Source organism: Neofelis nebulosa, chromosome 9 (genome assembly GCF_028018385.1).
Source record: "Neofelis nebulosa isolate mNeoNeb1 chromosome 9, mNeoNeb1.pri, whole genome shotgun sequence".
NCBI classification, from domain to species: Eukaryota; Metazoa; Chordata; class Mammalia; order Carnivora; family Felidae; genus Neofelis; species Neofelis nebulosa.
This window is the reverse complement of record NC_080790.1, coordinates 78,210,364-78,236,735: the sequence shown is the minus strand read 5'-3', so window position 1 is coordinate 78,236,735 and position 26,372 is coordinate 78,210,364. Positions and strand designations below refer to the sequence as shown.

The following is a 26,372-nucleotide window of genomic DNA, read 5'->3' as shown; positions in this document are numbered from 1 at the left end:
AGTGAACAAAAACCATGTCGACAGTGGCAGTACACAATGTAATACCCTTTTCCAAAGCATCACTCGACTTCATTTTTTTAAGTAGGCTTCACACCCAACACAGGGCCAAATAGGGTGCCCGAACTCATGACCTGGAGATCAAGACCTGAGCTGAGATCAAGAGTCAGATGCGTAACTGACGGAGCAACCAGGCACCCCTACTTGACTTCATTTTTAAACCTGGCTCTATTCTAAGCAATCATGTTGGTGAAATCAAGGTTGGTTGGACTGATTGAACTTTTTAATACACACTAAGAAATCAGGGCGCCTGGGTAGCTTACTTGGCTGAGTGTCTGACTTCGGCTCAAGTCACGATCTCATAGCTGGGGAGTTGGAGCCCCACATTGGGCTCTCTGCTGTCAGTGTGGAGTCTGGAGCCTGGAGCCTGCTTCAGATCCTCTGTCCCCATCTCCCTTTGCCACCCCCCCTTGCACATGCATGCGCTCTCTCTCTCGCTCAACAATAAACATTAAAAAAAATACACACTAAGAAAACCACAGAGATACTAAAGTTTTTGAAAATTTTGTGCCACCTATCACCCAAGATCATCTCCCTAGACCAGAGCACCCAAACCCCACTCAGTGTGGTAGTTTTAAAATATGTCCACAAATCCTTTGGTGTATCTTCCTTTGAAAGGTAGACACTGATTTCCCTCCTCTTATGTATGGGCTAGATTTAATGACACTTTTAATAGGTAGAATATGGTAGAAACCAGGGTTTATGAATTCTATGGTTTATGAATTTAAAGAGACAAACCTCTCTAACCTTAACCCAGCATTCCCCAAATTTGAACATAGGATCCTTTTTTTGCACATAACATCCATTAGCACACTTTGGAAAATGCTACTCTCTATTTACAGAGGATCATGGAATGTCAGCAACTCTCTGGCCTAGAACCTTCCATTTATAGACGAAGAAACCAAGGCCCAAAGAAGACAGTGACAGTTTCAGTGTTGTTTGTGGGCATGTTGTTTCATTCACTCATTCACTCATTTGTGCCCTTTGTGTATATTTGGCTTTCACTGGGCATTTTCTCCATGCAGGGCACTGAGCACAGCTCTGGGATACAGGGTGACTAATCCATGGCCTCCACCTTCAAAGAGTTCCTGGTCCAGTGATCAGTCACAGCCCATTGATGGAGGAACTTAGATACTAATCCTCGGCTCCTGCTCACCAACTCCATCTTTCCCCATACACCATCTAGGTGACAATTTCTCTAAACCTCAGACCCTTTCTACACTTACCTTTTCCCCAATTAGTTCCACCTCCAACACAGGACTCACTAAGTGCTGTTTCTCTGTGAACAAGAGTTACAAGATTTATGAGACAGAAGTATTTTTTTTTAAGGGGAGGAAATGGAGAGGTGATAGAACTACTTGAAACCCTATGCCATCAATTGGCATGGTGCCCCCTAGGCAGACCTCTCCCATTTCCACTCTATCTCTGTGTGCTGGTATGTGTCATGGCACATAATGGGCAGCAGGGATGGGTGCTAGCATAGGGAACTGTGAGTCTGCCTCTGGGCATCGAAGACAGTCAGGGACATATGGCCAATTTTAAAGGGTATCTGTAGGGCCTTCATAAAACAAATTTTGGTGGATTTCCGTCTCACCTGTTCCTCTCCACCTAAATCTTAGGTTAGCATCAAAATGGAACAGGGAAGCCCCAGGAGAATCCAGGTCGCCACTGTGTAGGGAACCTCCAGGGTCACTCCCTCCCCGCCACCTGACTCTAACTGAGATGAAGGTCCTCCGCGCAGTAGATGAAGAAATGTAAGTAGGCCAAGTTGACCGGGACCACCGTCGACTTGAAGATCTGAGTGCTGGTGTCATCAGTCCCATAGGGCAGCTTTTGATCTACCTGTAGAGACCAGACCTGATAGGGTCAGAGTCATAGGATGGCCATGGCCATGGCCACCAGATTTGGCTTCCCCAACATTCCACTTGGTATAGGGGAGGGATGGACAATCCTTGAGTGGCACAGTGTACGAATTAAAGCAGGTGAAGATCAATGGCCACACTGGGGGCCCAGGGGTACCCTACAGAAGCAGCTACAGTAGGAAATGTTATTGGGGTGTCTAGGGAAGCCTCACCGGAGCCTGGTCTCCCACACTGAGGACACAAATGGTGACTTTCAGGTAGCCTCTCACTCCATTGCTGGGTTCATTTGGCTGGCAGAGGCCTAACCATTTCCTCAGGAGTGTGTGACCTGGAGGGGCAGAGGGCCCATGGGAGACTGGCCTTCAGTCTCCATCCTTCTTCCCTGAAACCAGGAGAGGGGTGTGGAAGTGTGTCTCCTAAATTCTGGTTCCCTTACAGTAGCAGAGGAAAATGGGAGTCACTTCTACCACTGGGCAAAGCTAGTATACTCCCAGGCTACCAGCCATTGCCTTTAGGAAACAGAGACCCCTCTCTCCCATCCTGGGAACCTACAGTTGTTAGTATCCTGGTCTGAGAGAGGCAAGCATTTTCCCCAACCCTAAGTCCAAACCTCAACCTGGTATGTATGTTGTGGCCAGGTTGTGTGTGATGGTTACAGTGGAAACCTCTACTCAAACATCAGTCCCCCAAGACTGGCCTCAAAAAATAGAAATTCAATTCCAGGTTGCAATAAAAGGTTAGCATTTGATCCAAAGGGATGCTTTGAAGTTTTACAGAGAAAGATCTTATGATTATAAATATTATCAAATACAGAAAATAATTCATACCCTCTAATACTCTCCCCCCATGTGTTGAACATACAGGAATTTTGAGATGTTTGGACAACTGATCTGCTTTTTCTCAGAAGGCACACGTATTTGCAACAACTGTTACCTACCTGCAGAACGGTAGATAAAACCAATATCTGTCTGGAAAGACAAGAATAGAGTAAGGATTAGTTACTCAAGATTTTCAACACCAATGAACAATAGTACTGTACTGACAGTATTAGCCACCAGTGCTTGAGAACTTGCCTTGCCCTAACTCCTTTACTCTTTACAACAACCTAGAAGTTGGTCCATTATTACCTCCACTCTGCAGAGGAGGGTACTTAGTGTGAGAAAAGTGCCTAAAGTCTTACAACTAGTAATTACATGAGGAGATCTGGATTGAAAGGATCCTTAACCACCACATAGTACTGCCTGGCCAACATAGCATTGACTCTTCCCTGTTTCTGGATTGAGAAAGTTGTCTCCCATCCTGGGGAAGAAGATGGTTAAGGGAGGAGCTGGCAAAGAGACTATGGGCTTTCCCTTTCCCCTGGGAGAGGGTTTCTGACCAAGGCCTGAGGGTTGTGGTACAGGATTGAAGGTGGCGGGTGGCAAGGCACCGCGAAATATTCAGGTCACCCTTGTATCCCACATCTGAAGGTTCCATAGAGTAGTCCCCAAATTCTTCATGTTAGGCCTGCTTTAAAACCCAGTTACCCTTTTGGAGTGTCTGGGTAGCTCAGTCGGTTGAGCATCTGACTTCGACTCAGGTCAAGATCTCCCGGTTCAAAAATTTGAGCCCCACGTTGGGCTCTGTGCTGACAGCTCAGAGCCTGGAGCCTGTTTCAGATTCAATGTCTCCCTCTCTCCCTGTCCCTCCCCCAACTCACTCTGTCTCTGTCTCTCTCTCAAAAAAAAAATAAACATTAAAAAAAAAAACACCAAAAAACTCAGTTACCCCTTTGGGTTAGGTAGGCAAAGATTTTTTTTAGCTACAACAAGAAAAGCACAATCCATAAAAGAAAAATTTGATGAGGTGGATTCCACTGAAATGTAAAACTTCTGCTCTTTGAAAGACACTTAAGAAAATGGAAAGACAGATCATATACTGGGAGAAAATATTTCCAAGTCATATATCTGATAAAAGGACTTGTATCCCAAATATATAAGAAAGCCTCAAAACTCAGCAGTAAGAAAGTGACCCAATGAAAATGAGCAAAAGATATGGACACTTCAACAAAGAAAATATATAGGTGACAAATAAGCACATGAAAAGGTACTCAACATCACGAGTCACTGGGGAAGTGTAAGTTAGAATCACAGTGGAATACTACTCAGCAATAAAGAGGAATGATTATTAACACATGCAACAAAATGTATGAATCTCAAAATAAATATGCCAGTGAAAGAAGCCAAACAAAAAAGAATACATGCTGTATTATCCTATTTATATAAAATTTGAGGAAATGCAAACCAAGTTATAGTTCTAGAAAGCAGACCAGTGGCTGGCTGGGGATGGGAGTGGGTGGGATGGGGGTGAGAAGGAAGAATTACAAAGGAGCACAAGGAAACTTTTGGGGGTGATAGATGTGATAGATATGTTCATTATTTTGATTGTGATGATCATTTCAAATGATACTTTTTAAAATATGTGCAATTCATTGTATGTCAATTATACCTCAATAAAGCTGGAAGAAAACAAAGAAAAACTCAGGCACCGCTAATGAAGAAATAGATCCAGGCAGTGATCATCAATGGCTGTTAAGGACATAAAAAGAGAGACCAACATACATTCTGTGCCTTCTGCTGAAGTCATTTTGCCAGATAATGGACCCAAATCTAACGAGCCTCTAGACAGCAAACACCTGGGCAGAGAGGTATATGAAATGATCCTTCAGAGATGCGGTCAGCAAAATCCAGACTAGAGGAAAACTCTACAGGACAAACTATCCACTTTCTTTAACAAATTACAAGGAGAAAAAGGGAGCGGGACCAACAGAATCACAGAGACCTAAAAATACATTTTAACCAACTGCAGAGCACGCACCTGGTTTGGATCCTAACTTGAACAAAACATAAAAGGAATTCATAAGATAATTAGGGGAATTTGAACACTGATTAGTATTTAATGCTATCCAGGAATTATAAAGGTTTTAAAATGTGATAATTACATTTGTTTATGCTTAATAAGATATCTATGTATAGAAATATTAACTGAAATGTTTAAAAATATGATGTCTGAGATTTGATTCAAAATAATCCAGTGGGTGGGGAGGTAGGCCAGGGGTAGACAATACATCACTGGCAATGAATTAGTGAAGTTGAGTGATTGGGATGTGGGAACTCATGATACTATTCTCTCTGCTTTTGTGTATGTTTGAAATTTTTCAAAGAAGTAATTTAAGGAAAAAGACTCATTGGGGCGCCTGGGTAGCTCAGTTAGTTGAGTATCTGACTTCAGCTCACGTCATGATCTCACGGTTTGTGAGCCCAAGCTCTGCATCAGGCTTGCATAGGGCTTGGGCTGGCTGCTTTCAGCATAGAGCCCACTTCAGATCCTCTGTCCCCTTCTCTCTGCCCATCCCAGGCTTGCACTCTTTCAATAATAAATAAACATTTATGTATTTTTAAAAAATTTAATGTTTATTTTTGAGAGACAGAGAGAGAGAGACAGAACATGATCAGGGGAGGGGCAGAGAGAGAGGGAAACACAGAATCCAGAGCAGGCTCCAGGCTCTGAGCTGTCAGCACACAGCCCAACATGGGGCTCAAACTCACAAACTGTGAGATTGTGACCTGAGCTGAAGTTGGATGCTTAACCCACTGAGCCACCCAGGCTCCCCCCCCAAAAAAAAAATAAATAAATACATTATTTTAAAAAAAGGCTTAGTTTTCTCTCATATCTATAAATTATTTAACAGTTCATTATCATTAGTCCTTGTCTGGAAATTGTGCGATGGTCTTTGCCGAAAGCACAACATTTTTTACCACCTGCCATATAACCTCTCCAGAATCTCTCATTTCGAAGCCCATGTTGCTTCTTTGAGGGACAGGTCATGACTCTTCATGTGCTTGTTACAAGTAGTGAGAAAGAAACCTTACTTTGATTTGTCCTAAATATGCCTTTCTCAACACGGAAGACTTTCCCAGGGGTTGCCAGATTTAGCAAATAAAAATAGATGCCCACTTAAGTTAGAACTGCAGATAAACAATGACTACATTTTTAGTATACGTATGTCCCCTGGAGTATTCGTCAGGAGCCATGCAATTATTTAGGACATACTTGTATTTAAAAAGTACCTGTTGTTTAAGATTCAAATGTAATGGGACATCCTGTATTTAATCTGGCAACCCTACCTTTTCCTGATCTTCCTGGATTTGAAGAATCTTATTTAGCCCTTCATGAATGTCAGCTTTCCTCATCTCCCAGCCTGTGTCTTTCCAAAGCAAACCTTTCTTTCTGTTCTCATAGACAGCAATTTTCTCTGTGTTTCTTAGGTTGGCATTTTTGGACCTTCTGCTTCCATTTCCTGGAGGCAGAGGTTTGAAATGTGTCCATTGTATTCAACATGGCACCCAGCTCTTTCATAAATGGTACACACTTTTATCCTTACAACAACTCTGTGGGTTGAGTATGTCATTATTCCCATTGTATATATGAGAAAGAGATTCTGAATAACTTGGGTAGATTCAAATCTGGATATTTCTGCAGGAAAATCCAAGTTTTTGCCCCTAGACTCAGGCATGGAACCCATGGTGAGTCTCTGTTAATTGTTTCACCAAACCTCCTCCTTCATCCAGAGCTCACTTGGAATCTCCCGATCTCTGCGTTGAATCTCATTAGTGTGGAATTCATCACCTGCAGAGGGGTTCCCAGAAAGATTTGTTATTCACATCCCTCATTTCCCCCATCCCCATGGGAGGGATTGTAAGGGCATATTTGGAATGTATTTAATGCTTCCTAATGGCCCTCTAGAATTTATATAATGTTTCCTAATGGCCCACACTTCCACATAGTTCTTCTCATCTAATTCTCAGAGGTACCCTGTAAGGTTCAGAATTTTAGTTCCATTTTACTGATGAGGAAATTGATCAGAGGGTCCAATCCACTTGGTCAACCCAAAGATCAGCCCAGAGAAAACTGTTGCACTTGACTTTCTCCATTGCATGCTGTCCTGATCATTTCCCATGTTCCGGTGTTCCCAAGAACATGTACACTCTTCAAGGGAGAGACCTCCTTGCTCCCCTTAGCCCTGTGCTGGGCACATAGGAGGCATTTGGTAACCACACATTCACCACTGTTACCGAGTTTCTTCTGATAGGGAATGGAATGTCCCATGTTGAGGGAACATTTGAGGGGTCCTTTGGTGACATGAGAATCCTGGCACATGGGAAGGGGCTATTCACCTCGGGGCCCAGCTCAGGGTCTAGTGATTGGTATTCTATAACATTTGTTAAGTGAATGTGGGAAGTCTGGGCTGCCAGGGAGTGACGAAGGTGGTGGAGGTTGTGTCTTGGGGTCAGAAGGACCATCTGAAGTGACTGGCTCCAAGGGTGGGGGTGGGGAGCTGAAGTCCTTCTGAGGATTGAGGTGGGACAAGAAAATGGACCCATATTGTTTGGCTCCTCACCTGGATTAAGATGGTCTCATCAAAGAACTTTGCAGGCACTTCATGAAAATTCTGGAAGAAGATCTGAGGTAGAGAGAATGGGGATAGGGGTTGGATGACATTTCTTCTACCACTTCACCCAAGGACTCAGTAAGCCTGGAGGCTCAGAATAGCAAGCTTCTTGCCCCAGCCCTTGCCCATTTCATGCTCTTCCTCCAGAAGCAGAGGCCTGCCAGGCTCCTGCAGGGGGTGTTTTGCCTAGGTAAAGGGCAGGGGTAGGGAATCCCAGGAGGATCTGTCATTAGCAGCTCAAGGCCCAGTTAGCTGCCCTGGGATGGAGACCCAAGCCTTTGCCTCCTTCTAGATTTCCCCATCAGTCCACTGCTCCCCAGCCCCTGCTGCAGCCAGAAACCTCTTTCCAAAGTGCAAACCCAGCCCCGTCACTCTCCTGACTCTTTCCGTGACTCCCAAGTGTCATCCATGACAGGGTCCCAGTGCACTTTGCAGGCTTCCCTCCAGCCACTCCCCTCCAGCCACACTCATATCTACAGTTCTGCCAAGTCCTGCTGCTTCTCATTTCTAGGCTTCTGAAGACACAGTTGTTTTTTCCTCACTTTTAATTCTCTATGATGTCCCTCTTTCACTGGTAGATTCTTCCTTGAAGGTTTCAGGAGCCCTTCCTCAGTCCACCCATTCCTCCCTGCTCCCACTGTGCTTTAATCTTTTATTTATTGGTCTATTCACTGATTAATTCAGTGAGTAGTCATGGACTTCCAACTGTGTATCAGACACAATACTACAGCTTAGGGCTTCAGCAGTGACAAGACATACATAGTCTGGGCCTGCATTTCATGCTGCATTAACAGCACCCCCAGATCAGATCTCTGTTAACCCCAATCTTATCTCATTCTCATTGTTTATGTGTTCATATGCTGGTTCCCTCCACAGTCTACTGACTCTTCCAGTGTGAGGCTTCAAATTATTTCATTTGTATTTCCAGTGCCAAGCAGTGCTTGGCCAATGCTCAGTCAGTGTTTGTGGAAGATGCAAGCTTGCCTGATGCCTGAGGGAAATGCCCAGCCTCTGGCTGGCCCACTTGGCCCAAGTGCCCTGTTCAGCTCTGAAGGTCATGTGCGGCCCACCTCATTGAAGAAAGCATTGTTTCCCATCTTGATCCGTGTTTTGTGCTGGTAGCCTCCAATGACCACCTTCACCACCGGCTTGATGTTGTTGCCCATGAGCTGTCGGGCTTCATACACCTTCACTCGGACCTACAGGGGAACACAGGGGAACCTCATGTTGGGGCCTGGGCTCCCCCTTTTCCAACAGAGACTCTTTTCTTAAAGAACAAAGTGTTCTGATGAGAGGCATCTATTGCAGACAGAAGGAAGACACACAGGGAGCTGCCAGCCTGAAGACAAATGCTGGGAAGGCTGTGGCTCCTTCTGTTTCCTTTTCTGGGAACTGTTCCCTCCACTGCTTTGTCCTTTCCATCTTGTGTAGACTTAGTGTTTCTCAATTGCTATGGACTTGTTACAGAACACAGAATGAAGTCTAATCTTACCCAGTTTGTTGGCTTTTTTTTTTTTTTACTTTTGTCTACAATCTTTTTAAGGAATTAAGAATTTTAAAGTTCCATGCAATTGAATCAATGATCTGTGATTTACTTTCTGACTTGTTATTTCTCCTTCCCCTTTATATATTTTACTGGGACTCAGCCTAGATTAGAAGGAAGGAGAGGAAGAGCAATGCAGAGCCCAGAAAAGACCCAGGCTGGCTGAGGCCCAAGGGGAGAAAGAACAGGAGTTGGCAGTGGCCAGCAGGGCAGAGTCATGGAAACTTGCCATCTTACTATAGATAGTAAACTGCATATGGATCTCCCAGCCCAGGCTATGGATTGGCCTTTCTCCACGAGGCCTTATGTGTCTCCATCAAGTCCAGGGACTCTTCAGGGAATGATATACATACAGCTACTGTCCCTCAGGGACAAGAGAGGGCCAAACTCGGCAAACAGGTCGCATGTCAGAATTTTGCCCTAACCTCTACTACATAGGAAGGGCAGTGATTTGGCACAGTGACCTTCTATCCTGGGCAAACTAGCCTGATGGAAAGGGATGGGGCCACAGGATGGCCAGCCTTATGTTTCCTCCTGAAGGGCAGGGTCAGGCCTTCTGCTTCACCTCCCTAGGACTTGCCAGGTCTGGTTGGTGTACAGCCAACAGTGCCTCCTATGCCTCACTGGAGCTGTGTCTAGCTTCAGCTTCCTACAGAAGTGGCTCAGAATGGCACCCAGAGAAGCAAGATGTGCAGCAAGGTTCAGAAGACCGGTAGCTCTGGCCCTTTGCCATGACTTTGTGGAGAGATGGGGATGAACTGGGAATGCAGTGAGACAGTCAGGTGAATCATGAGGACTTTCAACCTGGAAGGTCCTCACCTGAAAGTGCTGAGGCTTTGAAGACAGAGGCTTGGACATGGTGAAGCTGGGGACCATCAGTTTCTGCATAGCCACTTCTTGTGCACTTATGCCCAGAAGGTCGCCATCGCCTGGGGAAACACAGTCTGGGTGGGCTCTCGGAGGCTGGGGCTCAGGTTTTGAGGCAATGGCCGCATTTCATTGTTCTATCCCTAGTGACTAGGTGCTGACTAAAACCATGGCCAAGAGGCCTCAAAAGGGGCACATATCCTCCTCAGAAAATAGGCTCTCTCTCACTCTCAGTAATCCTGGGCCCCACACTCCACACATGGGGGGCTCTTAGAATGGCTATTCTTGCTTCCCTCTGCAGCCATTGGAGGCTGGGGTTTATCTCTAGAGATGTCAAGTGGAAATACTGGCGGGGCCGGGGGGGTCGGGGACAGATAACCTCAGCTAGGTGTTTCGAGATCTGGCCTCTAAACCCTAACCTGGTCATAATCTTTCTGTAGGCCTTGAGGGATGGCCTCAAAAGTCCCAAAGAGCCCATCCAGCTATGCTTGGAGAAGAGCAGGGGTAAGTCCCAAGTACATACCTATCTTCTCAATATCCTGGTTTCTCATAAGGGCCACCTGTAGAGTGACAGTGCACTGCAAGGCAAAGGCAGGGGAGCTTTAAGCCAGATCCTGCTATCCTTGGCCGCATCATAACACTGGAACCTTACCTGGCCTGGCTGAATTCATGCCCAGTCCCCCTGTGGGGAGCGATGATGGCCATGGTACCAGGCCATGCCACGCCATGGGGTCTGTGAAATCTGGGGTGGAGGGAGGTTATGAACTAGTAGGGGGAGAGCAATGGGTTATAGCAGAGGGGATGTGGAGAATAGAAGAGGCACATGGTAGTGGTGGTGATAAGGGGGGTGCGGTGGGGTAGGGAGGAGAGGGAGAGGCACCTTGGGACCAGTCCAGAACTGCTGATGCCAACAGCAATCCTCCTAGCCCAACATCTCCTGACCTCAGGTGAGGACTCCTGCAAATACCTCTTAATTAACCTCTTGCCTCCAAGTGCTCACTACCCATCCAAACTCTAAACCTTTGCCAGAATTGCTTCCTAAACACTGTGTAAGTGCCCTAACCGATGAGAGTAAAGTCACAACTCACCAGCATAGACCATAAGGCCCTTCACCTCAGGCCCCTGGTCTCAGCTAGTCTCAGCTCTCCCACCACTCCCTGCACATCCTCCCAACTCCCGTGTGCCAGCAGTACAGCAACCAAGCCTCCCTGCACCTGCTGTCTGCCTCTGTCTCCTTCCAGCCTTCACACATGCACCTTACACCCTTGCCTGGGATTGTCTTTCTTTCCCATCCGTTGGGCAAACTTGGGCCTACTGAGAAACTCAATATACAAAAGGACAGTGGCCAGACCTTATATAAAAATGGAACTCTAACCCACATCTGCAGCAATCAATTCAGGAAACCAACCCAATAAATCTACAGTAACCATCCTGGGAAGTCAGCCTGCTATTTCTAAGTCAGGCTTGTAGGAAGTCGGAGTACTCCTCTAGCAACCAGTCGAGGAAGTCAAACAATAACCCCTGTAACAATTGGCCCCAAATAGCCAGGACTGATTAATTAATTAATTGACTGATTAACTAATTAAACTGATTGACTAATTAATAACTGATAGCTTCCCTAATTTTTGTCCTTTCTTTCCACCTAGGACCAACCAGAGAAAGCCAAATACATACCCCTAACCAATCACATAGGATGCCCAGCTTCTAGCTGGTCCGCTTATAGCTTCCCCCACCAGTAGCCTCCAATTAGGGCACACCGAGAGCCTTCCCTGTTTCCACTGTACAGCTTTCCCCCTCCTCTGCCTGTCTTTGAGTCTCTGCCAAAATTCATAACCAGGTCTGCATAAACAGCCTTTGCTTATTCTCCTTTGGTTGGTCTTTGTCTGCCTCCATCTATCTCAATCACATCTTTTACAAAGCCTTCCGCTACCTCCCACATAGAATCATTCACTTCCTCCTGACCTCAGTGACCTAGCCTTCCTGACCCTTGTGCTGGAGCACTTGTCACTGTGAGTGGTATCAATGGACCATGGGCTTCATTCAGTTTTGCATCCCAGGCTTAACACGGTGGCTGACACCCAATGGACAACTGACTAATCAATCTAAATGGGTAGATGTAGGGGAGAGAGGGTAGATGGATGGCAGGATGGGGAGGTCAGGGAGATGATGGCAATGTGATGGGGCCTCCTAGGGCAGGAAGTGCTGTCTGGTGGGGGCATTGGGCCTCTGTTAAAGTGGAGTAGCCCAGCTTCACCGGCTCCCCCCACTCCTCTAGCCACCATTCCTGAGGCCCAACTCACATCTGTGGACATCATGGCATGGTTAAGCAGGGTCAGGTCCTTCACAAAAAGGACGTTGCTTGGTTTTTGCACCAAGGGCTGGAGCAGTACTGCAGCCCGGCCAATGAACCTGGGGAGATGAGGAATACATATAAGATCCTGAGCCAAGGGGAAAGGGTGTCTTCTGTCCCAGGCATGACTTTATCTAGGGTTTTCTCTATTACAGGCTGTGTTGTCCACACAGAGGCTGAAGGAAGAATGCAGTGATGTGAAGCATCCACCAGAGGACGCAGGGCTCTCGCGTCTCTGGTAATTGACTTTGGAGCTCTGAGTACTGGGTGCCCAGTTACTGGCTCTGCCCTGCCCAGCCCATTCCCAGAAGCTCCCTCTCACACTCCTCCTGAATGGGAACAGTACCACGTAACAGCTGATTGGACCGGGGGTAGACACCTGATGGAAGCTTGGCCAATCAGATTCCCCATCCTAGGAATTTTGACTTGGGATGCCCTAGCTCCAGTCTCAGTGGGTGTTAGTCTCCACTGGGTACTAGAATGTGTCCATGATGGGAAGCCAGGGTTGGGTAGAGAGAAGCAGAGATTTGAGATCCTGTGGCTTCAGAAGAGACAGAACTGCCCCTGGCTTCCCAGGTTCCTGGTTCTAGTCTGCATACCCAGCCTCACCACCCTTCCGCAGATCCCCCACCATTTTTTCCCCCATTAATTAGCTGGAATGGGTATGATCCTTGCCACCTGAGTGAGCTATGGATAGAGACAGGAGATGCAGCATGTGCTGTGGCTTTTGATCAGAGTCAGCCTCTGGCCTCTCTCTGCCTCACCTCTCTTTCTTTATTGCGCCCATGTCCCGAAGGATGATTTGCAGACAAGAGTCATTTGGCAAGGAGCAGTCCCAGAGGTGCCAGATTAGCGTCTGTGGGAGGCACGGGGAGGTCAGCATCTTTCCTCCACCCTCCCCTTCCCACCCTTCTAGGAAAGGAGGAAAGATGCAGGGAATGCGCTGGCACATTGTCTTCAACTGAGGAACCTCTCTCAAGTCTGGTTTCTTAACAGGATGGCATTAGCTACCTTTCACCAAAATGCTGAGCATCCTTCCTGGACTCCGCAGTGTGACTGCAATATCATGGGCGTCTTAGTAGTTATGGAGTTTGGGGACCTGGGGTGGAGGTGGGGGATATGGATGGATGGAAGATGAGAGGGATCCTGCACAGGGAGCCTGGTCTCTGCTTCAGGTTTCTGGGAACATCAGGATGGCCAGGTTGGACAACATGGGCTATATCGTGGGTCCATCCCCGGAGTGGAGGGAAAGGGCCAAGAACAGCTCTGGGCAGATGTGGCTGCTGTGACCCTCAGACCTGCACAGCCATATCGGCTCAGGGGCTCCTCCCAGGCTGAGATGCCCTAGCCTTGGGGAAAGCTTGTGAGGCTCCCTATCCTCTCTCTAGAATTCTGAGCATGGTCAGGACCCAAATTCACTATTGGGGTTGTCACTGCTTCTTTTGGATTTGTCCTGATGTGTTTTACCTCATTCCATGTGGGGTTATTCCCTTCCACTTCACTAGTTCTCCTCTTGACATCTGCAAAGGTACCAAGAGGCTGTCATTGGTGGCAGGAAATATTTCAAACTCTAGGTTCAAGTGTGGTAGAGAGAGGTAGGACTCTAAGAAAACTTCAAATCTGGATGTGAGGGCGATCTGGCTGCGACATCTGTCACCCCATTGATCGCCAGGGTTGATTCGGCTGATCTGGCTGGCTAGGCGGGTGTCCCCTTCCTCCCTCACCGCTCCATGTGCGTCCCTCCCGAAGCTGCGCGCTGGGTCGAAGAGGACGACCTTCCCCGATAGAGGAGGACCGTTCTTCGGTCAAGGGTATACGAGTAGCTGCGCTCCCCTGCTAGAACCTCCAAACAAGCTCTCAAGGTCCATTTGTAGGAGAACGTAGGGTAGTCAAGCTTCCAAGACTCCAGACACATCCAAATGAGGCGCTGCACGTGGCAGTCTGCCTTTCTAAAAAAAAAACAAAAAAACAAAAAAACAAAAAAAACAAAACAAACAAACAAAAAAAAAAACTTCAAATCTACATTGGGAGATGTGCCACGAAGTTGATTCTTAACTCTGGGCATTTCAAAATTTCTCACTTTTTGTAAGAGTAACATCATCCCATGTGACAGATAATGTGTTTGCTTCATTTTCTTCCATTGTACATAGTTCCTAGTCATCTTGCTGCCAGGTGGTGCCGCGTGACTCGTTCTGGCAAATGCAGTGTGGGAATGATTTTCATCATTGCCAAGATCGGCTCCTAAAATCTCCCAGGACATTCTTCCTCTCTCCACTCTTCACATCCACCCTCACGATCTATGGGCAGGGTGGTGCCAGGATGACTTTGCAGCTAAAAGCAGCAAGCAGCTGGTCCCTAAACCCTGCTTGGAGGAGCCACTCAGGATTGCTGCCCCATCAATGCAGGACTTGGTGTGAAAAAGACATAAACTTTTATTGTGTTAGGGCATTGAGATTTAAAGGTTTGTTTGTTACCAGAGCAAAGTCTAGTGGACCTTAAGTCATGCCAAAACATCTATAATGGGTTGAGAGTTCTTCATCCACTAAAATCCCCTTCCTCCAGAAATATCTTTAACAAAGAACAATCTATAGTGCTGCAAAGAACCTCTAAATTGCTAAATTACCTTGATATCCTTCCCAAGGAAAGAATGTGAAAGAGGGGGAGAGAGAGTGTGTATGCAAGCATGCACTTGCTGGGTAGTGTGAAGGGGTGCAGGGTAGTGGATGGTATATGGGGGAAGAGGGGCTCGGAAAGGTGAAAAGGGAATGAAAAATATCAAACATTCAGTTATAAGAATTTGTAGGTAAATCTGTGGGAAAGCCCTGGGATTTAGGCATCTTTGTAGGAGGCATTTCTGGGAGGAGAAAGATAATGTCTTTGAGGTGGTAGGAAAGAAGGCTCTGAATCAGGCTATCCCCTGGCTCACAGCTAAGACACACTAAACATCCACTACACCTCTCTAAACCTGTACCTGGGGACATCAACATGTATGGCCCTTGAGCCTGGAGTCCCAGATGTCCACTCTCTGAGGGGTGTTGTCACATTCAGTGAGCACAGTTTCACAACCCAGAAAAAACAAATTAAGGAACCTCATTCTTTACTCATGCCTGTTATGGAAACTACTGTGCCTTCTTTCTCTTGGCCCTAATTTTCTCACTCCCCACATGTGCTAGGAAACCTCATTTGCCTGCATCCACCTCCGCCTACTTTCCACCAACAGACTATTTCTCCTGGCCTTCTTCTTTTTTGCCCCCAGCTCTGTGTTACACAGACATACTTAATCTCCTTCACATTCTCCCCCAAATCCTTTCATCCCCCAACCTTCTTGGACACTTTTCCTTATCTATAAAAAATGGAGACAATAAAACTTGCCTCATGGGATCATTGTGAGGAGAAAAAATCATTATGTTTATGAAAAGGCTCTCATAGGATGGAATGGTCATTACTGGATGTTGTACAAAGAGCTGTACACATATTATCTTTTAAAATCCTCACATCGATCCTATGAAGCAGGTACTTTTTTTTTTTTTTTTAAGTCTCAGTTTGTGGCACAAGCCCTAGTTCACAGAAGCAGCTTGAGAAGTATTAATCTTCTCTTTTCCCTGTAGCCATTTCCCTGGAAAAAAAACGGGAGGCAGAGATGTCATAATAGGAGAAATAATAGCAATAAACATAAGTTTTGAAAGAACTGGATGGTGTCTACCTCACCTTTCTGTCACACAGGGCATCTTTATAGAGCAGGGCACCAATAAGTCTATTTTTTCACTGAATGCATGTTCCCTCTTGGGGCTCTCTCTCCATCGTGGCTCTCACCTTGGAAGTAGATGGACACGCAGGGTCTGGGTGGGGGGCTTAGGGGTGGGCTAATCTTGGCTGACTCCACAACAACCCGCAGCATGTCTTCCACCTCCTCCTCTCCTTCCCTCTGCAGCAAAGCCTCCTTCTTGGAGCACCTTGGTCCAACGTTCTCCCAGGGCTCATGGGGGTGAAGAGAGCCCCAGGTCTGTTGCTTAGCAGTAGAAGTGATGTCACAAAGGTGAGTGGTTCTTGGTTCTGGAGAGGAATGGAGGGGAACGACAGGAAGAAGAAGTCACAGGAGTATGGAGCCAGTGGCTTGAGGTGACTGGGCCTGTAGAAACAAAATAATTTGGCCACTTTGCGTTTCCTCTTTCTTTTCTCTTTCTGTCTTATTCTCACCGTCCTGATTTCAAGATCAGGTATACAGTTAATGTTTCCTCTTTACATAAGCAAGTTATCTGGAGTGAATCATTGCCAGAGTCACACAATTTAGATGAGAAAATAAGAGAAGCGAGGTGATGTGAGAAAAGGAATAGGGAAATCAAAGACTGTTTCAATAAAGATTCAGGAGAATCCCTTCCTAATGTGTAAGCAGATATGTAGGCCTCCTTTTTTCTAAAGGAAACCTAAGTCCAGAAATGGGTCTGTCTTTAAAAAAGGGAAAAAAATCAGCTTTTTCATTAATGACCTCTTATGTCACTTTCTTATGTAAAGTGAAAGAAAAATCTCAACGTCAGTACAGTTTTGCTATGGCATCTTGACTACTCTTGAGGCCTCTTGTCATGACGATGGAGCTGGATCATTTGCTCTCATCTCTTCCACACTAAGATTTCTTCTGCTTAAGGTCTGAACATTGTATAAATTGCATCTTATCCAAAAGTCCAAAGATTAATGGATATTTTAAAAACATATATAAGCCAATGAAACAATTTAACAGTAACCTCACTATGCCTCCTAAAAGATGCATGGCTTTCAAAAAGCTACATGTGGGGAAAAAGCTATATGTGGGATCTTGCTGCTTTCCACTGCAGCAGATTTAAAAAGAAAAAGTTCTTCCTGACAGTTTTTCTTGAAATCTGAACACAACACAAAGCTTTTTGCGTTGTTCATGATTTTCCAAACCAAACATCATTGACATGAAAGGCAAACCCTGAAAAGGAAAAGGCTGATAGGTTTGACCCCATAAAATTTAAATTCCTATGCAGAAAAACATACCTTAAACAACAAATATCAAAGTAGGTACATACATACCTATGTGCAACATAGGTATTGTTTGAAATGTTAGTAGCCTTTTTAGCATGAGCTTTTTTAAAATGTATGTTTTTTTAAAGACTTTTTTTAAGTAATCTCTACACCCAATGTGGGGCTTGAACTCACAACCCCAAGATCAAGAGTTGTATGCTCCACCTGACTGAGTCAGCCAGGTGCTCCTAATTGAGTTTTTATAATTCAATAAGAAAAAGACGAATATTCCCAAGGAAGATGGGGGAAAGTTTATAACATATGATTGCCCAAATGGACCAAAAAAAAAGATGTAGCAAAAATCAGTTTCTGTTCATCAAAGAAACTAAATGAGATACCATTTATCACTTTGCCAAGTTGGATTCCAAAGCACCTGCCCCCCACCAAGAAAAGATGTAAAAAATTTTGAGCCCATCAAGAACAACCAAAGAAATGCAAGAAATCATTTATCATCTCCCAAATTAGCAAAGAATGAAAAAAACGGTAAGACTGATGTGCTGAGGAAGGAACAGGGCAGAGAGAAGATAAAAATCCCTACATGGCACTAATGGGAGAATAAATAGAAAAACAGCAGAAATCTGGCCCAAGATAAGTACCAGGGAGAGAGAATAAAGGGTGGGAGAGATGGAGCAAGAAGTGCTCTTTTTGGTCATTTCTACTAATATTAACCTCTATGTTTCTAAATAGCAACCCTTGAATTTTTCAATTTGACACGTTGTCTATTAAGTCAACTCTTACCCCATCTGTCATTTCTTCTGGCCTCCCAGCGTCTCTCTCCCAAAACTTCCTGATTCATCACTTTCAGACATTTCTACTGCTGTTTATCATGCACAGGAGTTTAGGTTTCTCTCACTCTGCCTTTTCTGCATTCTGTTCTCCCAATATAATGATACCTCATCTGGGGACTAAATCTATATTCACTATTTTCTTTACTATGATGATGTATATTTTTTCACTGCGTATCAAGTAATATACAGTTGACCTTTGAACAACACATTTGAACTGTATGGGTCCCCTTGTTTTTTTGTTTTTTAATTTTAGAGAGAGAGAGACAGTATGAGTGGGGGAGGAAACAGAGGAAGGGAGAGAGAGAGAAAGAGACAGGGAAAATTCCAAGCAGGCTCCACGCTTAGCCCAGAGCCCGACCTGGGGCTTGATCCCACAACTTTGGAATCATGACCTGAGCAGAAGTCAAGAGTCAGTTGCCCAGGCCCCCCGGGCACCCCTGTGTGGGTCCACTAGTGAGTGGATTTTTTTCAATAAATACAGTACAGTACTGTAGATGTATTTTCTCTTCCTTATAATATTCTTAGTAACATTCTCTTCTTTCTGGCTTACTTTATTATTAGAATATAGTACACAACACATATAACATATAAAATATGTGTTAATTGACCATTTATATCATTGGTAAGGCTTCCGGTCAACAGTAAGCTATTAGTAGTTAAGTTTGGGGGGAGTCAAAAGTTATACATCGATTTTCGACTGTGCAAGGCAGGGTAGTTGGCATCCCTAATCCCGGCATTGTTCAAGGGTCAACTGCACTCTCATTCCATATCCTTTCTTATATAACTTTGTATTTTACTGTAAGTTAGGAGTTGCTTTGTTTTTTCATTTGCTTGCTCATCTTGAAAGTCTGACCAAGTCTTCCAACATCCTTCAGTAGCTCTGTGATACTCCTTTTCCTCCCCCCCCCCCAAGTAATCTCTACACCCTATGTGGGGCTCGAACTTATGGCCCTGAGATCAAGAGTTGCATGCTCTTCTGACTGAGCCAGCCAGGTGCCCCTGTGATACTCCTTTTAATACAATTTCCCCCAGATTCAAATCCATCAGGTTTTTTTTTTTTTAACCAGTTTTACTGTTTTTCCTGGGGATATCCCTCCTGTCCTTCTGTTCAGCATACACTGGTTGCTCCCCAGCCCTGTAGCACAGCTACCATCCCAGCACTTCCCCTCACCATCATCTTTAGAATTCCCTGTGTCTGCTTCCTGTGTTGGATCCTGTTTCCCAGATCCCATGTCTTCTTCATTCTTAAGTTACTCTCTCATCCTAGTGGGACACACTTTTCCATAGCTTTTTGAATTTTTTGAGTGTCTGCTGGTCTGTACATGTCTTTACTCTGCCCATGCACTAGATTGATAGCCTGGCTGAATGTGTCAGTCAGGATGGGTTATGTTATAGTGAGATAACAAACAACTCCAAAATCTCAGTGGTTTAAAATAATAAAGTTTTGGGGGCTCCTGGGTGACTCAGTCAGTTAAGCATACGACTCTTGATTTTGGCTCAGTTCATGATCTCATGGTTCACAGGATTGAGCCCCATGTCAGGCTTAGTGCTGACAGTGCAAAGCCTGCTTGGGATTCTCTCTCTCCCCCTCTCTCTGTCCCTCCCCTGCTCATGCACGTGCACTCTTTCTCTCTCTCTCAAAATAAATATTTTTAAAAAATAAAGGTTTTTTATAGCAGATTTACTGATATATAATTCACATACCACAAATCCAGGCTTTTAAACTGTAACATTCAGGTTTTTAATATATTCACAATGTTGTGGGACTATCACCACTAATTCCAGAATATTCCATCACCCTAAAGAGAAATCTCATATCCATTAGCAGTCACTCCCCATTTTCCCCTTCCCCTAACCTCTGGAAACATGTATCCACTTTTTTTGTCTATGGATTTGCCTGTTCTGGACGTTTCACATAAATGGAATTGTACAATATGTGGCCTTTTTTGACTGGCTTCTTTAACTGAGTGTAATGTTTTCAAGGGTTCATCCATGTTGTGACATGTATCAGTACTTCACTCCTTTTTATGGCTTAATAAATCCACTGTATAGATATACCACATTTTGTATATCCATTCACCAGTTTATGACATTTAGGTTGTTAACACTTTTTAGCTATTATAAATAATGCTGCTCTGAACACTTGTATACTTGTTTTTATGTGTACATATGTTTTCAATTCTCTTGAGTATACCTGTAAGAATGGAATTACTGTTATGTTTAACTTTCTGAGGAACTGTCAGACTGTTTTCCAAAGTGGCTGCATTATTTTGCAATCCAGCCAGTAATGTATGAGGATTTAAATTTCTCCACATACTTGCCAACACTTTTTATCATTTTTTAAAAAAGGAGTCTTGGGGCACCTGGGTGGCTTAGTCGGTTAAGCATCCAACTTCGGCTCAGGTCATGATCTCATGGTTCTTGGGTTCGAGCCCCACGTGGGCTCTGTGCTGACAGTGCAGAGTCTGGAGCCTGTTTCAGATTCTATGTCTCCCTCTTGCTCTGCCCCTCCTCAGTTTATGCTTTGTCTCTCTCTCTCAAAAATGAATAAATGTTAAAAAAATTGTAATAATAATTAAAAAAGTAATCTCTCTGTCCAACACGGGGCTTGAATTCACAACCTTAAGATCAGGACTCTCACAATCTACCGACTGAGTCAGCCAGGTACTCCTTACCATGTTTTTGTTGTCACTGTTGACTTTTTAGCCATCCTAGTGGATATGAAGTAGTAAAGATTTATTTTTCAACTCGAACCATGTCTCTTGCCTTGATGTCATGCTATCTGTCAACCAATACATAGACTAATGAGTAAACACAGAAACCACACCCTATGTCCTGGGCTATGTTCTCTGCTGAAGGATATAAAGAAGGTTAATGCCCGTGACTTTGAGGATCTACTCTTTATTTACCAAATACAGGAAAGTTAACACAAGGCAGTCTATGGTCAGTACCAAAATTCTTACTGGGACAACTAGGGCCCTGCAGGTTCTGGCTTATGTCTCTCTCCAACTTTGTCTCTTTTCACCTGTTTCCTAGTTGTACTGTTCTCACCTTTTTTTTTTTTTTTCCCCTTTAATGTTATCAAGTTTCTTTCTGCCTCAGAGCCTTTTCCCCCCTGTTCTTCTTTCTCCTGGAGATCTTCTCTCCCAACACATACCACATTATCTCATTCTCTTGGTTTCAGCTTCATTGTTACCTTCACAAGGACAACTTTCCCATCACCCAAGCCAAGGCTGGCTCACTGTTCTGTATGCTCATCACCTTGCTCTTTATCTAATCACAGTAGGCATGGTGGCGAGTGGAGCTGTGAGGGATTAAATGCCTAGGTTCTGGAGCCAGACTGTCTGGGTTCCAGTTCTGCCTTTGATACTTACTAGCTGTGTAACATCAGGCAAAATACTTTACCTCCTTGGATACAACTATAATAGAACCTAGCATATAAAGCCATTGAGAGGGTTAAAAGAAAAAAGTCATTTAAGTCACCTGGAACTTGTTTGGTATTCTTTAAATGCTAGCCCTTATTTTCACAGTTATAAATTTAACAATTTTTTTATGTAGATTAAAAAGAAGCATGCCTCATCAGTGCTGTATCCTCAGCACCTAGCACAGTACCTATCACATAGTAGGAATTTAATAAATATTTGTGAGTGAATGAATGAATGAATGAAGGCCAAGTGTATCCTACAGGATATCAGAGGAAGGACAGGCATTTTAGGGAGGAGATGGCCAACCCTAATCAATTGGTAGTGACATTCTGGAGTCCTGTGTGGAGAAATGATTTTGAAGTTGCATGTGGGTTCACAGTGGGCTGTATTTGATTAAACATGTCTGCCAAGGCACTGGAAACAAAACAAAACAAAACAAAACCCCTGCAAAGTAAGCACTAAGGTTTTGACATCTCTGCTATAGAGAATACTCACTATCCTGTTGGAAACAGTCTGGAATTGTGAAATGACCACAGTTTGCCTCCTTTGTCTCAACTGCTTCCCCACTCCCTGACCTTCCATCTTTCCCCTGGGCACTCTGGGCTCTGTGTTGCATTCATTGTAAAGGCCCTCCGCTGCATTGTGTTTCTTTATTTGGGCTGCTCTCTGCACCTATTTCCATCAGCTTTACTTCAGCTGTCTCACTCCTGCTCTGATAGGCAACGAAAATGAGTTGAACCAATCCACTAAAGACCCTAAGATGACTGGACTTGACTCTTGATTGTGTTTTCCATTCCATTTAACCTGCAGTTAAATCTAGACTGGGGGTGGGGTGTGTGTGTGTGTGTGTGTGTGTGTGTGTGTGGTATAGGGCTGGGTAACCATGCCATGGTGGAGAGCAGGGGAGCGGGCGGCCAAGGAGGCCTAGTGAAGTGGACCAGAGTGAGGGCATATGCACACTCCATGCCTGCCACACTGGAAAGTGAGTCCAGTGCTGCCACAGCCTCCAACTTTCCAAGAGAACCCAGAAATCTGGATTTTTACATGAAACCTCCCTAGTTTCAAATGTTTGCAATTAAATAAATTTTTTTTTCCAACTTTTTTTTTTTTTTTTTTTTTTGGGGGGGACAGAGAGAGACAGAGCATGAACGGGGGAGGGGCAGAGAGAGAGGGAGACACGGAATCGGAAACAGGCTCCAGGCTCCGAGCCATCGGTCCAGAGCCTGACGCGGGGCTCGAACTCACGGACCGCGAGATCGTGACCTGGCTGAAGTCGGACGCTTAACCGACTGCGCCACCCAGGCGCCCCAATAAATTTTAAAGAAAGCAATGGGTAGACCAAAGAAAATGGTGTTGGGCTGTACTTGGCCCATTTGCTATCCTCGAGTCTGCCCTTACTAACCTTTCCAATCCCTCTGCAATGGCCTGGTCCTTCAGAATCCAGCCTTCCGTGACTTCCCCTTCATGACACCACCTCAATCCTTTCGTCAGAAATCTTTCTTTTTGTAGAACACTCTGGGGGTCCCTCATGGTAATTACCATCGTGAGATCTACTTGTGTTCCTGCCAGGTACCAGGCATTCCCCATTTCATTCTCTCAGCCGCCCAGCGAAGTATTTGCGCATTTAGAGATGGTGCGGGAGGGTGGAGGGACGCTGAGCTCTTGCTGGGGTCATAAAGCCAAAGAGTTAAGTTTTGGCGCTGAGATTCCAACCCCTTAAGTCTGGTCTCTACCTTTTATGGCACTGCCTCCTTAAACTCCTCAGCCGCAGGGCCGTGGTGTCGTCGCCTCGGGACTCAGTACTGACTCTGCCTGCGAGACTCGTGGGCCCCCTGCCTTTTCTCTTCCCGCCTTTTGGCCGCAGCGTTTCCCTCTCCGGGTTTTCTCGCTCACCGCCCTTCTCAGGCGAGAATCCTCTTCCGCGCTTTGCGGAGAGCCGGGCGTGGAGGCGGTAACGCGCACGCGCGCAGGGATCTGGCCCGGGCCGAGCGCGCGGCCCGGCGATTGCGGGTGAGGGAAGGGCCGGCGCCGGCGGGATGGCCGGTCCGGGGGTGGGGGGAGGGGGTCTCGGGGCGGGGCGGGCGGGGACCTCGGCGAAGGCTTCAGGACTCCCTGGGCATGCGGCGACCGGAGGCCAGAGCCCGGGGCGGGGCCGCTGTGGTCGGACGGGCGCGTTGGGCCGGGGGAGGACTTGGGCCGCCTTGACGCGGGCGCCCAGCCGGGCCGGGGCCCGTGACGCGGGCGGGAGGCGGGTGCGAGGCGGCTCCTCCTCGTCGCGAACTCTCGGTGACCTTGGCCAAGTCACTTCATTCCCCCGTCCCGAGCCGGCGCCTTCGTCTGTAAAGTGCGAATTATAAGCCCTGCCTACTAGATGGGGCGTTTTAAGGTTCGGTGGCGAGACCTCGGCGGAGTACGTGGAGTACCGGGCGGTTTGCCGGGGACTGCCCACCCTGGGGCGGGGGAGAGGGGCCTTCCTGGGACAGCGTTTTGTTGCAGCCTTTGGGCAGGAGTTCTCCTTTGGAGATTTTAGAGACTCCAGAGAATTACGAAATAGTTGCAAAACTTTTAACGTACAAAGAAACTTGAAGGGCTTCCTTGAGGCCCACGTTGCCCTGCTGTTAGGAGGGTGCTCACGCCCTGGCCGTGGAGACGCTCCGAGAAGATTTAGAAAATCGTGTGGAGCAGCCGAGCGAGCGACACCCTTAGCTTTGGAAGAATTGTTTGTGATTTCTGTTGTTTGCCAAAACCCTGTATGGGATTTATGGTGCTGGCCAACCAAGTTTAGTATGTGTCCATGTGAGGCCTTTGTGAGCAGTGGATTTAGTCAGCTTTACAGTAAACGGATTTTGTAGAGATTGAGTATGGAGGGTCCTAATGGTGCCAAAAGCCTTTGTGATTGGTGGTGTGGGATCTCAGGAGCCCTTCCTATGGTGGGCAAAGGTCTGCTGTGTAATGGACACTCTATGAACGATAGGTCACAAAAGAAGCGTATTAGATATTCTAGGTTGGAAGACGTTTATAGAGTCTTTGAATTGACTTAAACTGAAACTTCTCACTGCAGGTGACTAGTATGCAGATACCCATTCTCTGACTTGCTGGCCCTCTACTGACATGGCCCACCGGGGTGGGGAGAGGGACTTCCAGACTTCAGCGCGGCGCATGGGCACCTCGCTGCTCTTCCAGCTTTCAGTGCATGAGCGGGAGCTGGACCTGGTTTTTCTGGATCATAGCTATGCCAAGCCATGGAGTGCCCACCCAGATGCCAGTAGTGCTCGCCCCACCCGCATGCTCTTTGTGACTCCCCGGAGGCAACACGAAAGTAACATGTGAGTTTGGGCTTCTCTCCTAAGGGCTGCTGTTGCCCTAATTGGGCAGTAATCAGATGGTGGAGATTAGAGAGAATTTTATTGTGGGAGCTTGTATCGGGGGCCTTGGATACTTACTTCAGGCATCTCTGTTAAGCAGTGTGGGGATATCAGGCCTATATGTAGACCTTTGCATTTAAGACATCTAACAAATTAGGAAAGCAAACAACATCTACATAATATGGTATATAATATAGGTATCTATAATAGGACTTATATGGAAAGAGTGAAGAAAAAGACTGAAGAGTTATTACCACTCAGGATTAGACTTATTCCCTTTAGTCTGGTGTTCTGGCTTGTTCCAACACTGGCAGCAATAACCTTTTTATGGTGATGTGATTTCCTTTTGTTGGCTTCACCCAGCTAAGTTTAGGAGCATATTCCAAGACCTTGCTTTCTCTCTTAGCTTGTCACCACCCATGGGTGCTAGGTCTGATTATATTTTCAACTGGACGACATTATAGGGTAAGGACTTTTTTCATAAACTTACTGTGTAATATTCATACAGTTACATTTGGCCTAAATAAACCTGTTTAGCAGTTCTTTTGAGCTTTAAGGTATGGTATTCAAATTCTATTTCCAAATTGGTTGATATATTCTATTTTGATGATCAAATCATGGCCTTAATAATTTTATCAACTTTTGTGGGGGAAGAGACTTTTTTTCTTTGTTTTACTCTGATTCAATGTCTAATCTTTACTACAGGTTTTAGGTTTGTTGGTGAATAGAGAGCTTGGATTTTGCTTCTTTATATCTCTCATTGAGCCTTAATGAGCTAGAGGTACCATGATGTGTGTGTTTTAAACAGTGTAGAATAGTGGTTTTATTTCATTTCCCAGTGAAGGCAGCATTTTGTTAGCTCTTTTAGTTGTACAGGGCGGGGGATTTGTGACTTTTAGGGATAATCCAGCATAATCTTGCCTCTGGCCTAGGGCATAACTGAAGAGCTCTTTTAAAGCTTGTTAACATTGAAACTCCTATGTTCAGATCTCAGGATATTTTCTTTAAGTGACATTCTGTGGACTTGCTCATTTCAGTGCTTAGAAAATTATTTCCTCTTATAAGCCATCTCCACATACAGGTCCTGAAAGTGGGAATTTAGCATGTTTTAGGGACTCTTTTTAAGTCCCTGTGCCTAGAATATGGTTATAGTGAGGGTGTTCGTGGGAGCTAGGGGAGAAGTAGGCACAGACTACCTCGTGTAAGAATTTGATGAGTGATAAGAAGTCACTGAAGGATTTTAAGCTAGAGATTGGATTTATATTTTCAAAAGATCGCTTTGAATTTTTATTGAATAGATACAGTTCAGAAGTGGAAATAGAGAAGGCTTGCTAGGAGACTATTGTAGTAGTGGGGGCCAGAGATTGTGACAGGTTGGATAGGGGCAGGAATAGTACAGATGGAGAAAAAGGATGGCCTTGAGATATATTTCATAGGTAGAGCCAACAGGACCTGCTGTGGTGAGTTGGAAAGATGGGCCAGGACTGAAGGGAAAGGTGAAATTAGGATGACTCAGATTTTTGGCTTAAGTAGCTGGGTGGTGCTATGAGTTGGGGACTGGGGGCTTAGAGGATAGGTTTGGAA

General features: G+C 45.5%; 2 protein-coding genes across 19 annotated transcripts in view; one reads left to right on the top strand and one right to left on the bottom strand.

Moving 5' to 3' along the window:
- FER1L5 (fer-1 like family member 5) overlaps positions 1-23,337 on the bottom strand; it is a 60,464-nt gene extending 37,127 nt beyond the window's left edge. For 3 of the 11 annotated variants that reach the window (XM_058684290.1, XM_058684288.1, XM_058684292.1), the window contains exons 1-14: positions 23,157-23,318; positions 15,984-16,299; positions 13,638-13,690; positions 12,935-13,026; positions 12,121-12,229; positions 10,344-10,398; positions 9,773-9,882; positions 8,481-8,609; positions 7,360-7,422; positions 6,537-6,587; positions 2,857-2,887; positions 2,132-2,247; positions 1,776-1,899; positions 1,284-1,336 (exon numbers count right to left, since the gene is read on the bottom strand). In XM_058684290.1, coding sequence (XP_058540273.1) covers positions 1,284-1,336; positions 1,776-1,899; positions 2,132-2,247; positions 2,857-2,887; positions 6,537-6,587; positions 7,360-7,422; positions 8,481-8,609; positions 9,773-9,882; positions 10,344-10,398; positions 12,121-12,229; positions 12,935-13,026; positions 13,638-13,690; positions 15,984-16,068 — 1,071 coding nt within the window. In that variant the 5' untranslated portion in view covers positions 16,069-16,299; positions 23,157-23,318. Of the gene's footprint in view, positions 1-1,283; positions 1,337-1,775; positions 1,900-2,131; positions 2,248-2,856; positions 2,888-6,536; positions 6,588-7,359; positions 7,423-8,480; positions 8,610-9,772; positions 9,883-10,343; positions 10,399-12,120; positions 12,232-12,934; positions 13,027-13,637; positions 13,691-15,983; positions 16,300-23,156 lie in introns of those variants that run through there. The other 8 variants (XM_058684286.1, XM_058684287.1, XR_009248696.1 and 5 more) reach the window with 7 other exon arrangements.
- Positions 23,338-23,372: 35 nt separating this feature from the next.
- KANSL3 (KAT8 regulatory NSL complex subunit 3) overlaps positions 23,373-26,372 on the top strand; it is a 42,766-nt gene continuing 39,766 nt past the window's right edge. The window contains exons 1-2 of one of the 8 annotated variants that reach the window (XM_058684306.1): positions 23,373-23,433; positions 24,485-24,749. In XM_058684306.1, the coding sequence (XP_058540289.1) occupies positions 24,535-24,749 (215 nt within the window). In that variant the 5' untranslated portion in view covers positions 23,373-23,433; positions 24,485-24,534. Of the gene's footprint in view, positions 23,434-24,484; positions 24,750-25,194; positions 25,254-26,372 lie in introns of those variants that run through there. The other 7 variants (XM_058684297.1, XM_058684298.1, XM_058684299.1 and 4 more) reach the window with 7 other exon arrangements.